At 43.5% G+C, this 19,549-nt stretch overlaps 1 protein-coding gene across 4 annotated transcripts in view; it reads right to left on the reverse strand.

The window, feature by feature from the left end:
- The window catches only part of LOC142288327 (uncharacterized), a 936,281-nt gene that overhangs the window by 816,094 nt on the left and 100,638 nt on the right, over positions 1-19,549 (reverse strand). Inside the window, exon 1 of one of the 4 annotated variants that reach the window (XM_075333508.1) lies at positions 7,487-7,537. The exons of the other annotated variants lie outside the window; for them this stretch is intronic. Coding sequence (XP_075189623.1) covers positions 7,487-7,519 — 33 coding nt within the window. The 5' untranslated portion in view covers positions 7,520-7,537. Of the gene's footprint in view, positions 1-7,486; positions 7,538-19,549 lie in introns of those variants that run through there. 4 annotated transcript variants of the gene reach the window in all.

Genomic DNA, 19,549 nt, shown 5'->3' on the forward strand with positions numbered 1-19,549 from the left:
CAGTTCCTTGTTCACCAATTTATACCCAAAAGATCTCCCATGCAGCTCTGACGTAATCCACATGGAGTTCCCACGACGTTCCCCAACCAGTCACCCATTCTATGGAAAATGTTCAGAGAATGAGCCCCATAGGCTGTAACAGCACTCACTGTTGGGTCTCATGATGCACTCCATGAAGAGCGGTGACGTCATGAGGTTACCAGAGTTCACACTAGCTGAGTCTCACAGAGGGTAGAATGAGAGCTGGCGGCAGTAACAAGCGGTGACATCATGAGGTTACCACAGTTCACAGTGGACAATGATAAATTCAAAAGAAAACAGGTGACTGTCTGGAAGTCTTTACACTGCTTGAGAAAAAAAGTCCTTTTCTCTCACTGGTAAAATTCTCAACGTTGTCTTGGTCATCTGACAGAGATAAACTGCAATCCATACTTGTTTTGTGAAATACTTGTGAATAAGGCCTTATTTTTGAACCCCTCCTTCCTTAGAAATGTATTGCACAGATCAACTTTGAATTTGATTGATAAGCATAAGGCAATGTTCACACAGAGCGTTTTTCTTGCATGTTGTTAGCATGTTTTTTATACTTGTTTTCTCTGTTCCCTCTTGAAAAAAACAAACAAAAAAGCAGCCTAAGCCTGCTTTCACACTACGTTTTTTTAACATGAGTCATGAACGTTTTTTTTAACGCAAAAACGGATCCAGTGCAAATGCATTTTCATTTCAATGCATTCGCAATGGACTTGCGTCAACATGCGTTCACATGCGTTTGCGTGCGTTATAGTGAGGATCCAGCGACTTGCAGTTTTTTAACTTTTTTCAAAAACGCTACTTGTAGCATTTTTGAGCTGCGTCCAAATACTGTTTTTCACTGTATCCTGACTATACTGCACGCAAACGCATGTGAACGCTGGTATGCTGATAGACAGGATCCTGCTTGCTCTACTGAGCATGCCCAGAAACCAGCCTGTCGTGATCAGTCTCTCTCTCCCCCTCCCTCTCTCCCCCTCCCTCTCTCTCCTCTCTCTCTCCCCCGCCTGAGAGCGGCGGACGCTCGTAATCAAGGTAAATATCGGGTAACCAAAGCAAAGCGCTTCGCTTAGTTACCCGATGTTTACCTTAGTTACGTGTGCAGGGAGCAGGGAGCCCGGCTTCTAGCAGCTACGGACGCTCGTAACCAAGGTAAATATCGGGTATCCAAGCAAAGCACTTCGCTTAGTTACCCGATGTTTACCTTGGTTACCAGCGTCCGCAGCTGTCAGATGCCGGCTCCCATGTACGTCACGAACACCGTGACCCCGACGATATATCGTTAGCGATATCGTTGTTTGTAAAGTATCCTTAAGTCTTTAGTAACAAACAATCGAAAACATGAAAGAAGAAATGCAAAATGAACAACAGGATATCTTTGCTGGGGAAAAAAAAATGGAATCAGAAGTGTCATTCCTGACTATTTGTTACAGCACGGGAGGCTAGAATGGCATTTTAATGCCAAGGGCAACTGAGCCAGTTTCACAGATCTGCTGCTGCCTGCACTATCCACCTACTTTTGGATGCCAAGGGCAACTGAGCCAGTGTCACAGATCTGCTGCTGCCTGCTCTGTCCACCTTCTTTTGGACGGACCACCCCCAATGTATGAACATTGTATTTCATACTTTGACGACCCATTTTCGGCATTGTATACATTGTCTGTGTATTCTATAGAAAGCCTGTTTTTACACATTGCCGGTAACATATACATATAATACACTTTTATGGATTTTTTGGAGTTGTTTTCAATAAACTGAAAAATAGGTCATGTGATAATGCCCAGAGCCCACCAATATTAGGAGAAAAAAAAGAGTTAAAAAAATTCCAACAATTTTAAAAGTTTGAAGTATTAGAGGACACCAATTTACTCATCCCAGACTTTTTTACACTCGATATATAGATATATGGTACTCAGTGAGGGGGAGGTAAGATCCCCTTCTTGATGTTATAATTATTTATATGGTAATTTATATTTCTGTTGATTTGTTGAACTGAGCAACTCAGAATTGTAAGACTAAAACCCAATAAAGAGATTAAAAAAATATTTACTTTTTGGGTGGAAACAGGGCAAAGAAGCTTAAATTGCAGTATACAGCCTCTTAGGACTTTGTATGTGAACTTTGTATGGGAAAACCTCTAAGATAAAAGGAAAATTCAGAAGTGAATAACTATATATTACATGCATGTCTATTGTAAATTAGTCAATTTATTTTATGACACTTGTTAAAGTATATTTCGAGTGCTTTCTCAATTGCACAAAAGTGCAAAGGTAAGAGGGAATTCTGCTGCATCAACTGGTGAAACACGTCCATTCTAATCAAGAAAAAGGTAATCCAGCAACAACTAGATAGTAAAGTATATAATTTATAAGAAATATATTGTGCAAAAAAACATAAATAAGAAAGAAAGCCATTTGGCACATTGCATGCACTCAGCGCTGTGAGGTTTCTACAATGCCGGAAGAGGTGGGCATGTGACCACAAGTATGAAAATTGAAATCATGAGGTCACGTGCTGACTAGATGGACTATTCTCGCTCAATGCAAGTGAATTGAGCAAGGCTGGATACGTCTAATTAGAATGTGGCTGGAAATATGCAAATCCGATATTGTGATCACATGACTGCTCGCTCCCGCCGCCAGAGTATCCGCATAATACAGAGTGCCCAAAGCCAGGCAACGCTTTTAAGAGGTGCTCCTTACTAAATTAGGTCCAGAGAATGGAATCTACACTAGGTATGATACGGCATTGATTTCAGCTATTATATTCAGTTACTATTTTTTACATTTTTCTAGAGTATATAATAGTAATTACTGAGTAACAGTTCACTAAGATAGAAGAGCTGGTGCAAAAGGTAATAGTTTACCTACTGATGAGTTGCTCTTTTTTAAAAGAAATCTGTCACCACATATTACCAATCTAACCTATTAATATGGACATACAGGTTATAGAATGCTGAAAAAATCATACCTGTATGTCTCATATCAGATGCCTTGTTATGGATAAATCATCTTTTATCAATTTATATAAATGAGCTCTTCCAGGCTATGGGGCGAATGCTGCCTAGAAGATCATCCACCTCCAGAGATTATGTAAAATATAAGGGGCATCACCAATGTGAGACAAGTAACTGACACAGAACAGGAGAAATTAAATTTGACGTCTTGCAAACACATTTTTAGCAGCTCCCTGAGCTCTGCTTTATTACAACAATATTTCAACACTGTCTGCCTGTGAGATGGAGGCTGAAGCAGAGAGGACCCTGCAGAAGTGTCAGTTCTAAACACACAGCTGTGCAGTGAGATCAGAGAATGACCATCACACATTACACTGGCAAATCCTCCTTCTGAGTAAAATAATCTCTGGAGGCAGAGTTATCATCCAGTCAGCATCCGCCCCATAGCCTGGAAGAGCTCATTTATATAAAGTGATAACAGATGATTTATCCACAACATGGCATCTGATATGAAGCATACAGGTATGACTTTTTTCAGCAGTCTGTAACCTGTGTGCCCATATTAATAGTTTAGATAGGTCAAATGTGGTGACAAATACACTTTAAATCTACCATGACTTGACAAGCAGCGATAGATTGCTCCACTGGTCAAATAAGAACAGGCAAAAAAGGCAGAAGTTAAAAATCTCTTCACTCCTACAGTGTTTTTCTCAAATAAATCAGACACCAGGGATGCTCAATCTGATCAAATTTAATGGAAGATAAAAAAAATGACAATGAAGTATGGGAATACAATGTTGTTGTCATGCTGCACTAATGAAAACCAAATTATTGCTAAGTAAAATTCTTCATTTACACTATGCCACCATGACAGGATTGGCATGTAACACTTTCTGCCAAGAGCTAACCCCCCCCCTCTTAGGGGCCCTTTGCACACTACGACATCGCAAGCCGATGCTGCGATGCCGGGCGCGATAGTCCCCTCCCCCGTCGCAGCTGCGATATCTTGTGATATCAGCAGTAGCAAATATTATCGCTATGCAGCTTCACATGCACTCACCTGCCCTGCGACGTCGCTCTGACCGGCGACCCGCCTCCTTCCTAAGGGGGCGGGTCGTGCGGCGTCACAGCGACGTCACACGGCAGGGAGCCAATAGAAGCGGAGGGGCGGAGATGAGCGGGACGTAAACATGAGAGAGACCAGAATCTGAAGCAGATTTGGTCGAGAGGAAGCCAAACTGAATAGAGACTTTGCCATAAGACCTCTCTCTGCTAACACAAGCTTTAAGAATCCGTTTATACAAACCAATCGGTGGCACAATAAGAGGACTGATCAGTAAACTTTTACCAGCCAGCAATCGTTTTAATGCCTGCTTACACAGGTTGATCAAAGCAAAGAGATGCGCACTGAGTGATCTATACTGGATCGCTCAGTGCACATAGACTTCCATAGTTCTCTGCAGTGTGAGTCCTGTTTACACAGGATGATGGACTGCCATTTATGCTGCACAACAGATTATTTCACCTGACGAACCAGTATTTTACTCATTCATCTTATGATTAGCAGCTTATTTACACTGCAATATAATCATGAAATGAGCACTTTTAACAATACATGTTCATGATTATCTTGCAGTGTGAATGCCACATAAGTCACCAACAGCAAGTCCCATAATGTTCAGACCCGGATAAGTCACTGGTCTCTTGAAGAAGTAGATCTTATCTTTGAGGAAAATACAAAGGATCTCTTCTTATTGCAGAAAAAGGAAGCAGGTTTTTAGAGCAAGTAAATGTCATAGGTATGACACGGCAACCAGGAGTAAGGGCACCTAGACTGGCCATCAGACTAGGGGCCCTAAACTGTCCCTTATTCCAAGGGTAGGCTCAATGGTAGCCAGGCCTGGACCGCCAACGTAACTCTGACTCCTGAGCAGTTCTGGTCTAACATCCCCTCTCACCCACCCCCTGGGGGGGGGGCTGGGACCGGAGTAAAGTATCCCACAAATACCAACAGACATGGGAAAACGAAAGCTCGAACACACTGCAAGCACACACAGGGGAAGCGACAATATGTGTTCAGGGAGAAATAAAGTACAGGGAGGAAATAAGCAAACAAAAAGGATATTTTCACTGCACACCAAAAAGCATACAACAGTTCACAAACTACTGAGTCACCACGCACAAAGCCCGATAACGCTAGAGCTATCTTTGACATGTGAGGCTAGGTTCCACTTTCTTTTACATGGCAGGGGTGGCTGTGATAGGACGTCAGGAACCTGTGACCCCCATCAGCCATTCACCAGCCAGGAGAAATTAACTCCTGCTAAACCGAAGAGCAGAAAGCACAAAACAGTCGAAGCATGACTTTGGCTGACCAACTAAGAAGCATCAGGTTGCCTGCCAGACTCTGCAATGTGAATAGAGTCTGGAATCACCATGACACTAGAGTGCAATACAGATTATTTTGTGGCTCTGTATTAAGAGGTTACTCAGTTTAATGACATCTCCTTAGATGACGTTACCTGCGGTCACAGATGGAGAACCGTGGGAACCTCCAGGTGTGACCGCAAGTAACCTGAGTGAAGACACTGCTGATTGCGCAGCTCACTGCCTGAAGCTCACAGCGGACAGTCATGTTCTATGGCCACTTACTGTGACTTCAGATGTAAAAGCTTGAATCGTCGTGGGATATCATGTGGATTACGTCGGACTTGCGTGCTTTTGGGGTTAATAAAGTGGTGAAAGAGGTTTTTTTTGTATTTTATTTCTAATAAAGGACTTTTTCAGTGTTAGTTTATTTCTTTTCACATACAGATTAGTAATGAAGGGGTCTCATAGACGCCTTCCATTTACTAATCTAGGGCTTAGTGGCAGTTGTGAGTTGTTATTAACCAATTATTACCCCAATTGCCACCACACCAGGGCAATCCGGAAGAGCCAAGTAAAGTACTGAGAATGTCGCATCTAATGCATGCAACATTCCTGGGCAGCTGCAGGCTGCTATTTTTAGGCTGGTGGGGCTAAATAAGGATGGGTCTCCCCAGCCTGAGAAAAACAGCCCCCCAGCTGTTGGTCTTTATCATGGCTGGGTATGAAAATTGGGGGGGACCGCACGCCAGTTTTTTTAATTATTTATATGTTTAAAAAAAAAAAAAAAAAAAAGCTACATGCAGTTCTCTTATTTTGATACACAGCCAAGATTAGCGCATGGCTGGGGAATGCAGCCTTTAGCTGTATGCTTTATCTGTGGTGGTATCATAATATGGGGGGACCGTACACCAAATTTTTTATGTATTTATTTTTATTCCAATCTACAGTAACTAGCAGAGAGGGTCTGTGACTGCAAACAGCCAGACACAAGGTCACATAGGCTGGGCGCGCATCAGACTGCAACCAATTACAGACTCCATGACTGCTGGTGGGCTGGGGGAAACAGTGCATATGCATTAATGTAAATGAGTGGCCCCGGAAGAAGAATAAGTAGCCAGAAAGCAGTCACAGCCGCGCCGGATACTCAGTAGGTATGAAGCGCTTGATTTTTTTTTTATTTTACTATTTTTTTTATTTCTCGAGTTGCCAAATCCGGATCATTAGCCGGAGTTCCCTGAGAACTTTTGAAACCGCGTGGAGACGGACTTTTACAGTCCGGATTGACCCATTACTACTCGGAGGACAAAGGTGCTGACCTTTTTTATTATGGACAAAAGTATTAAAAAAATTAAAGCTTAGGGATTTTTTTAAAACTGTGTTTTTCTGATTTTTTTTTCTGCACTCACTTCCCCACAGCACCAATCACCCCTCCTGCAACAGGATGTCATCAGGGGGCGGTGGTGCCGTTCCTTACCACAGATTCCTCTATAGATGTCCTGAACCTATGGCACGGATAGAAGCTGTGGGAGGGGTAACTGATGCACTCTGCTTTTGTCTCTGCCACCACAGCATCTTACTTTGAAACAAGATGTCATCAGAGGTGGAGATAGAAGCAGTGAGTGACACCAGTGGCGCCCCACAGCTTCTATCATTGCCCTCAAACAAATCATTTGGGATGGTCACAAGGAAGGTTGTCGTGTCTTGGTGGTTTTATTAAACTGCAGAAAAATCTAAGGTTCTGGCTATTTACCGGATAAAGGTCTGTGAAATTTTGCAAAGTCAAACAATTTGTGCCAGATTCATTTACTATGTTGATAAATTGTTCCGTACTGCCACTGTGTAAATTAGGTATCCATTATCTGTTCTGTCCTCAAGGAAAAACCAAGGTGGTAGAGTTTCATTTAATGCAATAACACTACAGCGAATGTGACAGACTAAAAGTTGTTTTCAACCATTTGACATTGGACAGATGCTCTCCACAGTTTTATTTTCCTGGCAAAAGCAATCTGTCAGATCTGTCGACAGGCAGGTTGACCCTCAACTGTCGATCTATGGTACAAAGAGAGGAGCTTACGTGCAAATGGCGGATGGTGACATGCAGCTTCCTACTCACATCCTGAGATTACTCACTTCACCTGCTGGGCTGCAACAGCCTCCGTTCATCTCCCGGTAGCTTCCTCCCCTGCTCTACACCGATCATATAGATTAGTGCAGAGCAGCAGGGGGGAGGGCAACTTTTTGTCAGCGGCCGGAGGCCGGGTCCCACTCTTTGCTTCTGCTCACCGGATCCCATACTACACCAAAAAGGCAGTAATGCTCTGATGGCAGCCCTGGCATGACGTCATTATAACAGATGGCCGTGCACAGTGAACTGAGCACGGACGTGTCTCCTGTACTATAATGCAGCCGGCTGACACTGTCTGACCCTGTAATGTGTCAGTGCCGGCCCCGCAGCATCACAGTACAGGAGAAACAGATGTGCACAGCCCACTGTGCGCGGCCATGTAAGTGTTATAATGACATTATGCAGCAGGTGGCCGGCCCTGTACAGCAACTGGGAGAGCAGCCCGGGGGGCAATTGCCTGCCTGCCTCCCGACCCAGCCCTCCCCTGGCGATGGGACATGAAATCCCCTTCCCCTGCAGATTTGTTGGAGATTTTGAGTCCATGAAGGTATCCCAAAACCGAGGGTTCCGCACCCCGACTGCGCTGGCACTGTGGAAGCAGTTAAGCTCCCCCACAGCTGCCGTGTCTCCTCTGTCTCACCATTTCCACCCGTCGCCTCTATCTCTCGCCCTCTTCCAGTCTTGCCGGTCATAGCTATAGAAGCTCTGTGAAGCACTCTCTATAGTAGTCGTGGTACTACAAGTCCCATGATGTTCTGACACTCTCACCTCCTTCCCCAAGATAGCTCCTAAGCACACATCGAGGGCGGTCCCCCTGAGGGGAGCTGAGTGTAGCACTCCCCCCAGGAGACCTGTTGTTCCTTCGCTGTCTCAGACTGTTCTGAAGTCAAAAAGGTTTGTGTCTCTCTCACTCACTCCGTGCCCCCACTCTTGGGATGACTCTTAAGGTCCAGTCACACTAAGCAACTTACCAGCGATCCCAACAACGATAGGGATCGCTGGTAAGTTGCTAGGAGGTTGCTGGTGAGCTGTCACACTGCGACGCTCCAGCGATCCCACCAGCAACCTGACCTGGCAGGGATCGCTGGAGCGTGGCTACACGAGTTGCTGGTGAGCTCACCAGCAACCAGTGACCAGCCCCCAGTCTCCTAGTTACAGCACACATCAGGTTAATTAACCCGATGTGTGCTGCAGCTAAATGTGCACAGAGCAGGGAGCAGCGCACACTGAGCGCTGGCTCCTTGCTCTCCTAGTTACAGCACACATCGGGTTAATTGCCTGATGTGTGCTGCAGCTACATGTGCACAGAGCAGGAGCCGGCACTGACAGTGAGAGCGGAGGAGGCTGGTATCAAAGGTAAATATCGGGTAACCAAGGACAGGGCTTCTTGGTTACCCGATGTTTACATTAGTTACCAGCCTCAGCAGAAGCCGGCTCCTGCTCACTGCACATTAGTTGTTGCTGTCTCGCTGTCACACACAGCGATCTGTGCTTCACAGCAGGACAGCAACAACTAAAAAATGGCCCAGGACATTCAGCAACAACCAACGACCTCACAGCAGGGGCCAGGTTGTTGCTGGATGTCACACACAGCAACATCGCTAGCAACGTCACAAAAGTTGTTCGTTACCAGCGATGTTGCTAGCGATGTTGCTTAGTGTGACGGGGCCTTTAGTGGCTGTTGCCCGGGTAACCTGGAATTCCCCACACTGTCCAGCTTCCCGTGTAAGTGGTGACTCCTAGCTAGATGCTTTGTGTAAGTGAAACAAACAATACCAGTGATTAAAGGGAACCTGTCATCAGAAATTTTGCACTAAACCTAAAAGATTCCCCCTCTGCAGCTCCTGGGCTGCATTCTGGAGAGGTTCCTGTTGTTTATGTGCCCCCTTTCTGATCAAAATAAAGTGGTACCTTTTTGTATTCAGATCTTGATAATGGTACACGGGGGCGGGCTTTCTGGTGTCTGTTAGCCTGCGTCCTGTCGATTTAGGCCGTCCACCATCGCGCAATTTCAAAGAGGTAACGTGAGGTAAGCTGGCCAGCACTTGTGCAGAACAGTGGTGGAGGCGGTGGTGAAAGTGCGACCACGAGATTATAGGCGGGTACTTGCTGATGACACAGCGGACAGCGTTTGCACGGTCCGTAGTGAAGGTGCGGATGTGTGTGTGTGTGTGTGTGTGTGTGTGTTCCGTGTGCTGTCCCTGTGCTATCTTTCTGATATCCGGCTAGCACACGGACAACATAAGCTTCTATACTTACCTGTCTCCGGCGCTGCGGTCTTTGGCGTTGCGGTTACCTCCAGGTTCGCGGTCAGTGCAGTGAATATGCATGAGTATAATGATCAGGCCCAGATGCAACAGCAGTAGCAGAGAGAGCAGCGCCAGAGACAGGCAAGTATAAAAATTCTTCATTCTTATGTGACCTGTGTTTTCTTCAGTATGTGTCACACTGATGTCACATGGATCACATCAGTATGCGGTCCATGTGACACCCGTGTTCCGGTCAGAAAACGGACATGTCGCCGTGTGGAACACACAAACAGCGTTTGCTCCACACAGACACACGGTCAGTGTGAAAACACGGATGTGTGACCAAGACCATTGATTTGAAAAGGCCTATGCAAGTCCGTGTCTCCAGTACATGTGAAAACGGATGTCACACGTACCAGAGACACGGATGTCTGAAGGAGGCCTGAAAGCAAAACTGTCTTTTTAATTTTTATTTCATAAAACAATAGTAGACATGAAAATAAGTAACTTTGTAATATATCTTAGACAAATTTGCTTCTTTCTCTGGCAGAATTGGTCATTATCAAAATTCTCAATTCTGAAGTAAAATCTGTATTCATTGAAGACTTTCCCATTACTGAGATAGGAGATGGCATGGGAGGAGGGGGAAGAGCTCTGCCTCTAGCTCCTCCCTCTGCCTCTAGCTCCTCCCTCTGCCTCTAGCTCCTCCCGTTGTCATAGAATCTCATCAGCACCAACTGTCATCTCCTATCTCAGTAATGGGAAAGGCTTCACTGAATACAGATTTTACCTCAGAATTGAGAATTTTGATAATGACTGATCAATTCTGCCAGAGAAAGAAGCAAATTTGTCAAATACAATTTTCATGTGCACTATTAATTTATGAAATTAAAATAACAGTTACACGTTAATCACTTACCAACATTCGCCATAAATATACATCGTATACTACATTTCTAATTGGAGGTATTTGCTTATATTATATTATTATTATTATTATTATTACTACACCTACTCCATATTGAGATAGCATCTTAAAAATGGGAATACCCCTTTAAGTGTAAGGAGTGGGCTCTGGGGTAGAACTTGCACTGTATCCAGTAGATGCTGACTGTGTTACAGCTAGCACCTGCCTGTAAGCAGAGTGATCGGAGTAATGTGGCATTTACATAATCATTTACATCATTTTAAGTTACAACACAACACCGGTGGGTTGCCATGGGTGGGCTTCATAAGAGACCAGGATTTCCTGTTGTATATATTGCAAAACAGTTGTATTATAGATAGAACACGTGATCAGACGATCTCAGGTTCAAGTTCCCTATTGGGACTAAAAATACAAAAAGATAAAGGTTTAAAAATATTTAAAAAGTTGTCTGGTACCTCAAATATCCTTTCTAAATATCTGTACACTCTAACCACTATTGTAACAAGCTTTCTTATACATTACCCTAAATTTCTCACGATCTAGCTAATCCCAGAATATGTTTTTTTTTACGTCACTTCCTGTTTGAGAACAGGACATTACAGGAGGCTGGAACTGCACTCATTTCCAGCAGGGTCTATCACCCCTCCTGGTACAGGACTTCAACAACAGGGGGTAGCGCTGCAGTTACTACAATTTCTTGCATCACTGAGCTCTGAAGACGCATAGGATAGAAATGAGCAAACCGTGGGTCTGTGATGATACCAAACACAGACTTTACGACAAAAACAGGATCGGGTGCTTTACGTATGCAAACTACTTGAGCAAGCATCGCTGTGCTTGGATACGCTCGGTGCTCAGCCCAGTGTGAGCCACTTGCTGTGTTTGAACAGCTTGCACTGAGCGTAACAACAGCATGATCGGATGTAGTGGTGTGCTCAAACAAAGAAAAAAAGCTAATCTGTTATAGCTGGCTGGCTGCATGTGGGCGGAGACCCGAACTGCCCAATTAGTGACTTTCATTGGGATTAAGGTCAAGTCTGAGTCCCAAACAAAACTTTATCAAAAGTCCGGCTGAACACGCCGAACCGAACTTCCACAGGTCCGATCATCGTTAGTCCTGGATCCATGATGACAGGCACTGTTGGAGATGTGAGAGCAGTGCCTGCATTCTGCTTCTGTCTCAACTGCATCATCTACCTGTGAGACAAGACATCATCAGGTGGTTGGAGATAAAAGCACGGAGTTACACCAGCACCATTCCACAGCTTCTAGCTCAGCCATCAAACGAATCGTCAGCCAGGGGCACTTTTAGGAGCTGCGAGAGTGACAATAACGGCACCCATGGATGACGATTCATTAGAGGGCGATGATGAAAGCTGTGGGATGGTGCTCGTATCACTAACTGCTTATATCTCCACCCACTGACAATAACTTGTTTCACAGAAGCTGTCTCGGTGGACACACCACACTCACTTCTCCCACAGCTTCTATCACCTTTCACCTTGGATCCAGGACATCTTCAGTAATTGAAGAGCCACTCCCTGATGATATCCTGTTCTGATCTCTCAGACCTGCCCATGGGAAGCTAAAAGGATGAAATCCCTAGCTCATAAAGGAGGCCATGCTTACGCTTGTACAAAGTACAAGAAAGTACAACAAAACAATAGAAATGAGCTGGAGCTTAAGTTGGTACATGTGAAATGTGTAATGCTGGTTTCACACATAGCGACGCAGCAGCGATCACGACGGGCAACCTGACCTTATCAGGATAGCTGCTGCGTCGTTACATGGTCGCTGGTGAGCTGTCAAACAGGCAGATCTCACCAGTGACAAGCCCCCAGCCAGCAGCGATGGTTGGAAGCGGTGCTGCGCTTGGTAGCTAAGGTAAATATCGGGTAACCAAGGGCTTTGTTACCCGATATTTACATTGGTTACCAGCGCACACCGCTTAGCGCTGGCTCCCTGCATGCCAGAGTGCACATCGGGTTAATAAGCAGACCCTTGCTTATTTACCCGATGTGTACTCTGGCGTGCAGAGAGCCGGCAGCACAGACAGCGTGAGAGCGGCGGACGCTGGTAACGAAGGTAAATATCGGGTAACCAAGGAAAGGGCTTCCCTTGGTTACCCGATGTTTACCTTGGTTACAGCTGCCAGAAGCTGGCTCAATGCTCGCATCAGTTTGTCGCTCTCTCACTGTCACACACAGCGATTTGTGCTTCACAGCGGGAGAGCAATGAGCAAAAAATGAAGCAGGACATTCAGCAACGAGCGGCGACCTCACAGCAGGGGCCAGCTCTTTGCTGGATGTCACACACAGCGACGGGACGTTGCTGCTACGTCACAGAAAATGGTGACGTAGCAGCGACGCCGTTGTCGCCGTCGCTATGTGTGACACCACCTTAAGAGTGCTGGTATATGCAACAGATGAGGACTTCTTTATTTGTGTGAAGAAGGACTTTATGCTGATCTAACAGTAGATGGCGATGTTGTGCAGTTTCCTCACTCACTCTATTGTAAAAAAGTCTTTTGTTCTTTTTGGTTTCGCTTTCTCTTTCTGATACAATGCTGTATGACTGTGCTTATTTTTACCTCATGTTCCAGAAGTAAAGAACTTGCTATCCCATGTAATCTGCTCTGTGAACTTTCTTCTGCAACTGGGAAGCTAAAAGTTGTGCTGTGCAACAGGTTATGGGCCCAGGTACACAAAGATCCCAGGCACCAAGGATCCCAGGTACCAAAGATCCTAGACACCAAAGATCCCAGACACCAAAGATCCCAGACATCCAGGACACCAGAAAGCTCAGCAAGACCCTGGTGAATGCAGAAGAATTCTTCAGAACAATTCTCTCCAAACAAGTAAGACAAGTTAATAATGATGAGTAGCACAGAGCTAAAACTCACAGTAGCTAAGCTGAATAATAAGAACTATGAGTTATGAAAGTTCAAAGTGGAGATGTTATTGTCTAAAGATGATTTATGGGAAGTAATTACTACAGATAGACCCAATGATAATAATCAGACATGGGATAAGAAAAATAGACAAGCAAGAGCTACTATCAGCCTATTAGTGGAAGATTCTCAATTAATCCATATAAGGAATGAGAATACAGCACAGGGAATGCGGGAGGCATTAAGAAAGCTACATGAAAGACCCAGCTTAAATCACAAGTTATTTCTGCTAAGAAAGCTTTACAGCATGAGACTGAGTGCAGACAATGACATGCAGGAGCATATATTCTCCATGATGGAAGTGATATCACAGCTGAGATCAATTGGTGAAGATATTAAGGATAGCCATATAGCAGCAATATTATTGTGCAATTTACCGGATTCATACACTGCTTTAACCCCTTCACGACCGGATGATTTTTCGCTTTCCATTTTTCTTTTTCGTCATTCATTGTCTGAGAGACGTAACTTTTTTATTTTTCAGTCAATATGGTCATGTGAGGGCTCATTTTTTGCGGAACGAGCTGTACTTTTAAATGAAACCATAAGTTTTACCATATAGTGTACTGGAAAACGGCAAAAAAATTCCAAATGCAGAAAAATTGCAAAAAAAGTGCGATAGCACTATTGTTTTTGAGATATTTTATTCACTGTGTTTACTATATGGTAAAACTGATGTGTGGGTGTGATGCCGCAGGTCAGTGCGAGTTCGTAGACACCAAACATGTATAGGTTTACTTTTATAATATATAGGTCAGGTAAAGAGAAAACCGGTTGAAATGCCGCGCTAAAAACCACTGATGTTGTAGATGAAAAAGATTTCCTTTATTTCATAATTCTACCCTTCAGAGACATCTCCGTCTCCTTCCTCAGGAAAATAAATCATATCCTTTTATATAAGGGGTTAAAATAAAATCGAAGTTTGTTCGAAAAAAGAGGGCACACGTTTTACGCCATATTCTGTGACCCGTAGTGTTCTCATTTTTCGGGATCTATGGCTCAGTGATGGCTTATTTTTTGCGTCTCAAGCTGACGTTTTTAACGGTACCATTCTTGCGCAGATGCTACATTTTGATCGCCTCTTATTGCATTTTGTGCAAAAGTTGTGGCGACAAAAAAAACATCGTTTTGGCGTTTGGAATTTTTTTGCCGCTACGCCGTATACTGATCAGATTAATTGATTTTATATTTTGATAGTACGGGCGTTTCTGAACGTGGCGATACCAAATGTGTGTATATTTTTTATTTTTTTAACCCTTTAATTTTCAATGGGGCGAATGGGGGGTAATTTGAACTTTTAGGTTTTTTTGTTTTTTTTTTAATTTTTTAAAACTTTTTTTTTAACTTTTTTTTTATTTTACTAGTCCCCCTAGGGGGCTATTGTGATCAGCAGTCCGATCGCTCTGCACTATACATACATACATATGTTTATGTTACATACATAGCTGTAAACAGCTATGGAATGGCACATTTAAAGTAACTGATAAATCATCAGCAGGTTGGTTTATTGACTCAGTGTCAGGAGCAACAAGTCATATGACAAATAATAAAAGTTTCTTTACTGAACTTGATTTAAATAAGAAGAAAGTCATTTATTTTGCAGATGGAGGCAAAATAACTGCGGAAGGTATGGACAAGGTATGCTAAACTGTTCTAATAAGTTTGGGCATGATTCAAAAATACTAGTACAGGATGTGTTATATGTTCCAGAATTAGAAGGAGGATTGTTATCAGAAAGAAAAAAACAGAACTCTGACTGAAATGATAAGATGTATGCTACCAGATTCCAAACTAATAGAGAAATATTGGGGTGAAGCAGCAATGACCGCTACTTACCTACAAAACCGACTTTTTTCTATAAAACTGAAAAAAAAAACATGAACTGTGGCAGGGTAAGAAAGCAAGTGTGAATCATTTAAGACTTTTTGGATGTAAAGTTTTGTATTTATTCCAACAGAAAAACGTTCCAAACTTCAAAACAGATCAATAGAAGGAATATTTGTTGGATATAGTGATAATTGCAAATGATATAGAATCCTAGATCCCAAAACAGACAGAGTTACGATGAGTAACAGTGTGACATTCATTGAAGATCTAAATGAGACACTATGATTTCACTGGAAACAAAAAATGAGAAAAACAGCAGTGATAAAGCTGAAAGAACATCTGATGAAAAAGAAGTTGAAATTGATGAAAAACAGAATACTGAAAGTGAAGAGATACAACTACAAACAGACACAGAACCGAAACATTCAATAAGAAAAAACAAAGGAAAACCACCAATGCATCTTTCATACAAGGCAAGTACAAGGAAAATTTATGAACCTACCTCTTATGCCTGCTTTACACACTTCAATAAATCTTTCAATCCGTCGTCGGGGTCAAGTTGTAAGTGACGCACATCCGGCATCGTTCGTGACGTATTTGCGTGTGACACCTACGTGCGATCAAGATTGAACGCAAATACGGTGATCGCATACACGTCGTTTATTCCTCATACATTGGACGTTTTGTTGCACGAACCTAGTCAATTGAAACGTGTGACATCCCTCATACGATTTTGGTGTCTGATGCTATGTGCGCAGGTGTGCGCTCTGCACCGCAGCTTAAAAAAGGTCCGCTTCAGAGTGCAGCTGAAGAGCTGCGTTCTGAAGCGCCTCACAATGTCTGTCATTCACTAATCTCTGTCAGTCGGTCACTATCTCTGTCCCTCTCTCTCTGTCCATGTCAGTCTATCCCTCTTACCCCCTCTCTCATATACTCACCGATCCCCGATCACCGGCGCTGCACGGCGTTCACACTGCTCCGGCGGCTTTTACTGTTTTGAAAAAGCCGGCCGCCCATTAAACAATCTCGTATTCCCTGCTTACCCCGCCCACCGGCGCCTATGATTGGTTACAGTGAGACACGCCCCCCACGCTGAGTGACAGGTGTCACACTGCACCCAATCACAGCAGCCGATGGGCGTGTCTATACTGTGTAGTGAAATAAATAATTAAATAATTTAAAAAAACGGCGTGCGGTTCCCCCCTAATTTTAAAACCAGCCAGATAAAGCCATACGGCTGAAGGCTGGTATTCTCAGGATGGGGAGCTCCACGTTATGGGGAGCCCCCCAGCCTAATAATATCAGCCAACAGCCGCCCAGAATTGCCGCATACATTATATGCGACAGTTCTGGGACTGTACCCGGCTCTTCCCGATTTGCCCTGGTGCGTTGGCAAATCGGGGTAATAAGGAGTTATTGGCAGCCCATAGCTGCCAATAAGTCCTAGATTAATCATGTTAAGCATCTATGAGACACCTTCCATGATTAATCTGTAAATTACAGTAAAAGCGTGTCTCACTGTAACCAATCATAGGCGCCGGTGGGCGGGGTAAGCAGGGAATACGAGATTGTTTAATGGGCGGCCGGCTTTTTCAAAACAGTAAAAGCCGCCGGAGCAGTGTGAATGCCGTGCAGCGCCGGAGATCGGGGATCAGTGAGTATATGAGAGAGGGCTGCTCAATTCAGTTACTCAGGAGTTTAGCGGTCACCGGTGAGCCCTTCACAGGTGACCGCTAATCAGGACGCGACACAGACAGAGCCGCAGCATGACAATGAAGTCGGGTGAGGTTCACCCGAGTTCATTCTGATCGTGCGGCTCTTTCTGTGTCTGCTGTCATCTGCCATTCACCGCTGCTACATGGCTGTCTATGTCTGCTGTCAGCGGCCATGTAGCAGAGCTGAATGGCAGATGACATAGTAAAAACGCATCCCTACACATTACACACGCTTGTGAAGTCAATAAATTAAAAAAAAAAAAAAAAAAAAGGTGCCCAATGCATACGTCACAGAACACATGATCTAAAGGATCGCACACAAAATTGATCAATTTAACATAGACTACTAACGCACGTGTGACAGCAAATGAACGACCTACGTGCAATCTCATTCAATCGCATATGCGACCTGGGCGTGTCACATCGCATACGAGATCGCACACCTAATTGTAAGATGTAAAGCTGGCTTTAGGAAGACATATCTCGACTTCCTGAAGAAGAATGCAATAAATCGATAAAGGCAACAGAAACAGAAATAAAATCCATGCATGACTCAAAGACATGGACACTGACAGAATTACAAGAAGGAAGAAAAGCTATAGGATGTAAATGGGTTTTTAAAGTAAAATACCAAACAGATGACACAGCTGAACGATACCGAGCAAGACTCGTAGCTAAAGGTTATTCTCAAAAATATGGAGAAGACTATGATAAAACATTTGCTCCAGTTGTCAAACATACTACAATAAGAACTTTGTTTTCAGTTGCCGCAATGAAACAAATGGAGTTGAAGCATCTGGACGTAAAGACAGCATTTTTGAATGGAGATTTAAAAGAAGATATTTACATGGAACAACCTCCAGGATTCAAAGATAAAACTAACCCGAACATGGCTTGTAAACTACAGAAAAGTATATACGGTGTAAAACAAGCTGCTTTAGTGTGGAATGATAAAATCACAGAAGTACTCACAAATGAAAAATTTCAAACAAGCAAAGCTGATCCTTGCCTATACACAAAAAGACTGATGGACAGATGGATATATGTACTCATATATGTTGATGATATTTTGGTTTGTTTTGAAAAAGAAAGTGATAAAGAGGACATTCTAAGAATTCTGAATCAACATTTCGAGATCAAAGACTTGGGAAATGTGAAGTATCGTTTCTTGAGGGATCACCAGGAACAAGAAATCCTGAAATTAGAAATATTGTCCAACTGAAAATATGACAGTAGATATTTTCACAAAGGCATTGAATGCTGAAAGACATCAGAGACTAATGAAGAAATTAGGCTTAACTGAATAAGTCCTTACTGTGAAATTTCTTCTGCAACTGGGAAGCTAGAAGCTGTGCTGTGCAACAAAGAGCACATTCACACTGTGGCCACTTCACAGAAAACCCAAGAAAAGAAAAATAAAACAACCATATACCCTATAGTAAGTAACTAGTAAATAACACTTAGATAATATTATTTTAATTAAAAAAAAGTGTAAAAGCCATTCCGCCACAACAAGATGTACTCAATTGGGATGGTCGTATCTTGGCTCTAGAATTAAAACCTCACCTTGCCCCCTTTTTGAGCTAGTCAATTTATCTATATAGCTTTGCATAGGCTGGTGGCTGAAAAGTTGGGCTTGTGTCTGGCTCATCTACATTAAGGTCGGTTGACACAAGGTGAGTTTTTAATACTTGAAACAGGGTAAGTCTAGTGATTAGTGAGCACTAAAATGCTTGAGTGCTCAGTACTTGAATCGAGTAGGTCGGATGGGCTTGATTCGAGTAACGAGTATAATGGCAGTCAATGGGAAAAATCAGCAGGAGAAATTGCTGAAATGGATGGAAACAGCACTTAAATAGAATGGGAACAGCATAGGGAAGATGCCTGGGAGAATCTTTGACTCCCAGGTTGCTGCTGGGTACAATGCTGCCAAACTAATAGGCTGTGTGCACATATGTTTTTGGGTGCGTTTTTAAATGCAGGTTTGTCACATCTGAATGGAATCCAGATGCCAGCAAAGTCAATGAGAATCCTGAAGTGTCACACACATGATACTTATTTGGGATTTGCAGATTTGGTGTACAACCTACTCCACTTTTACGGACTGACAATAAAATATACAAAACCAAAGCTAAAATGGCTGGGTATTTACTTTTGCATTCAAAGGCTTGGGCTGGGAACAGATGAATGCTGCGCTTAGACAAAGATCCAGACTTGGTTGCTGATGGTGCTTGTGAATATGCAATGACAGGTGCAGCGAGGCAAATGAGCCTGCGTGTTGGACAGGGGACTGGCAAGCACGTAAGACAAGGTAAGAGGAAGTGGTGTCACCCACAGACACTAGTTGTGAACACAGGCGTTCGGCCCACATAGTTGGGTACTTTGATGACGTGCCTGAG

The sequence above is a fragment of the Anomaloglossus baeobatrachus genome, chromosome 2 (assembly GCF_048569485.1).
Source record: "Anomaloglossus baeobatrachus isolate aAnoBae1 chromosome 2, aAnoBae1.hap1, whole genome shotgun sequence".
Lineage (NCBI taxonomy): Eukaryota > Metazoa > Chordata > Amphibia > Anura > Aromobatidae > Anomaloglossus > Anomaloglossus baeobatrachus.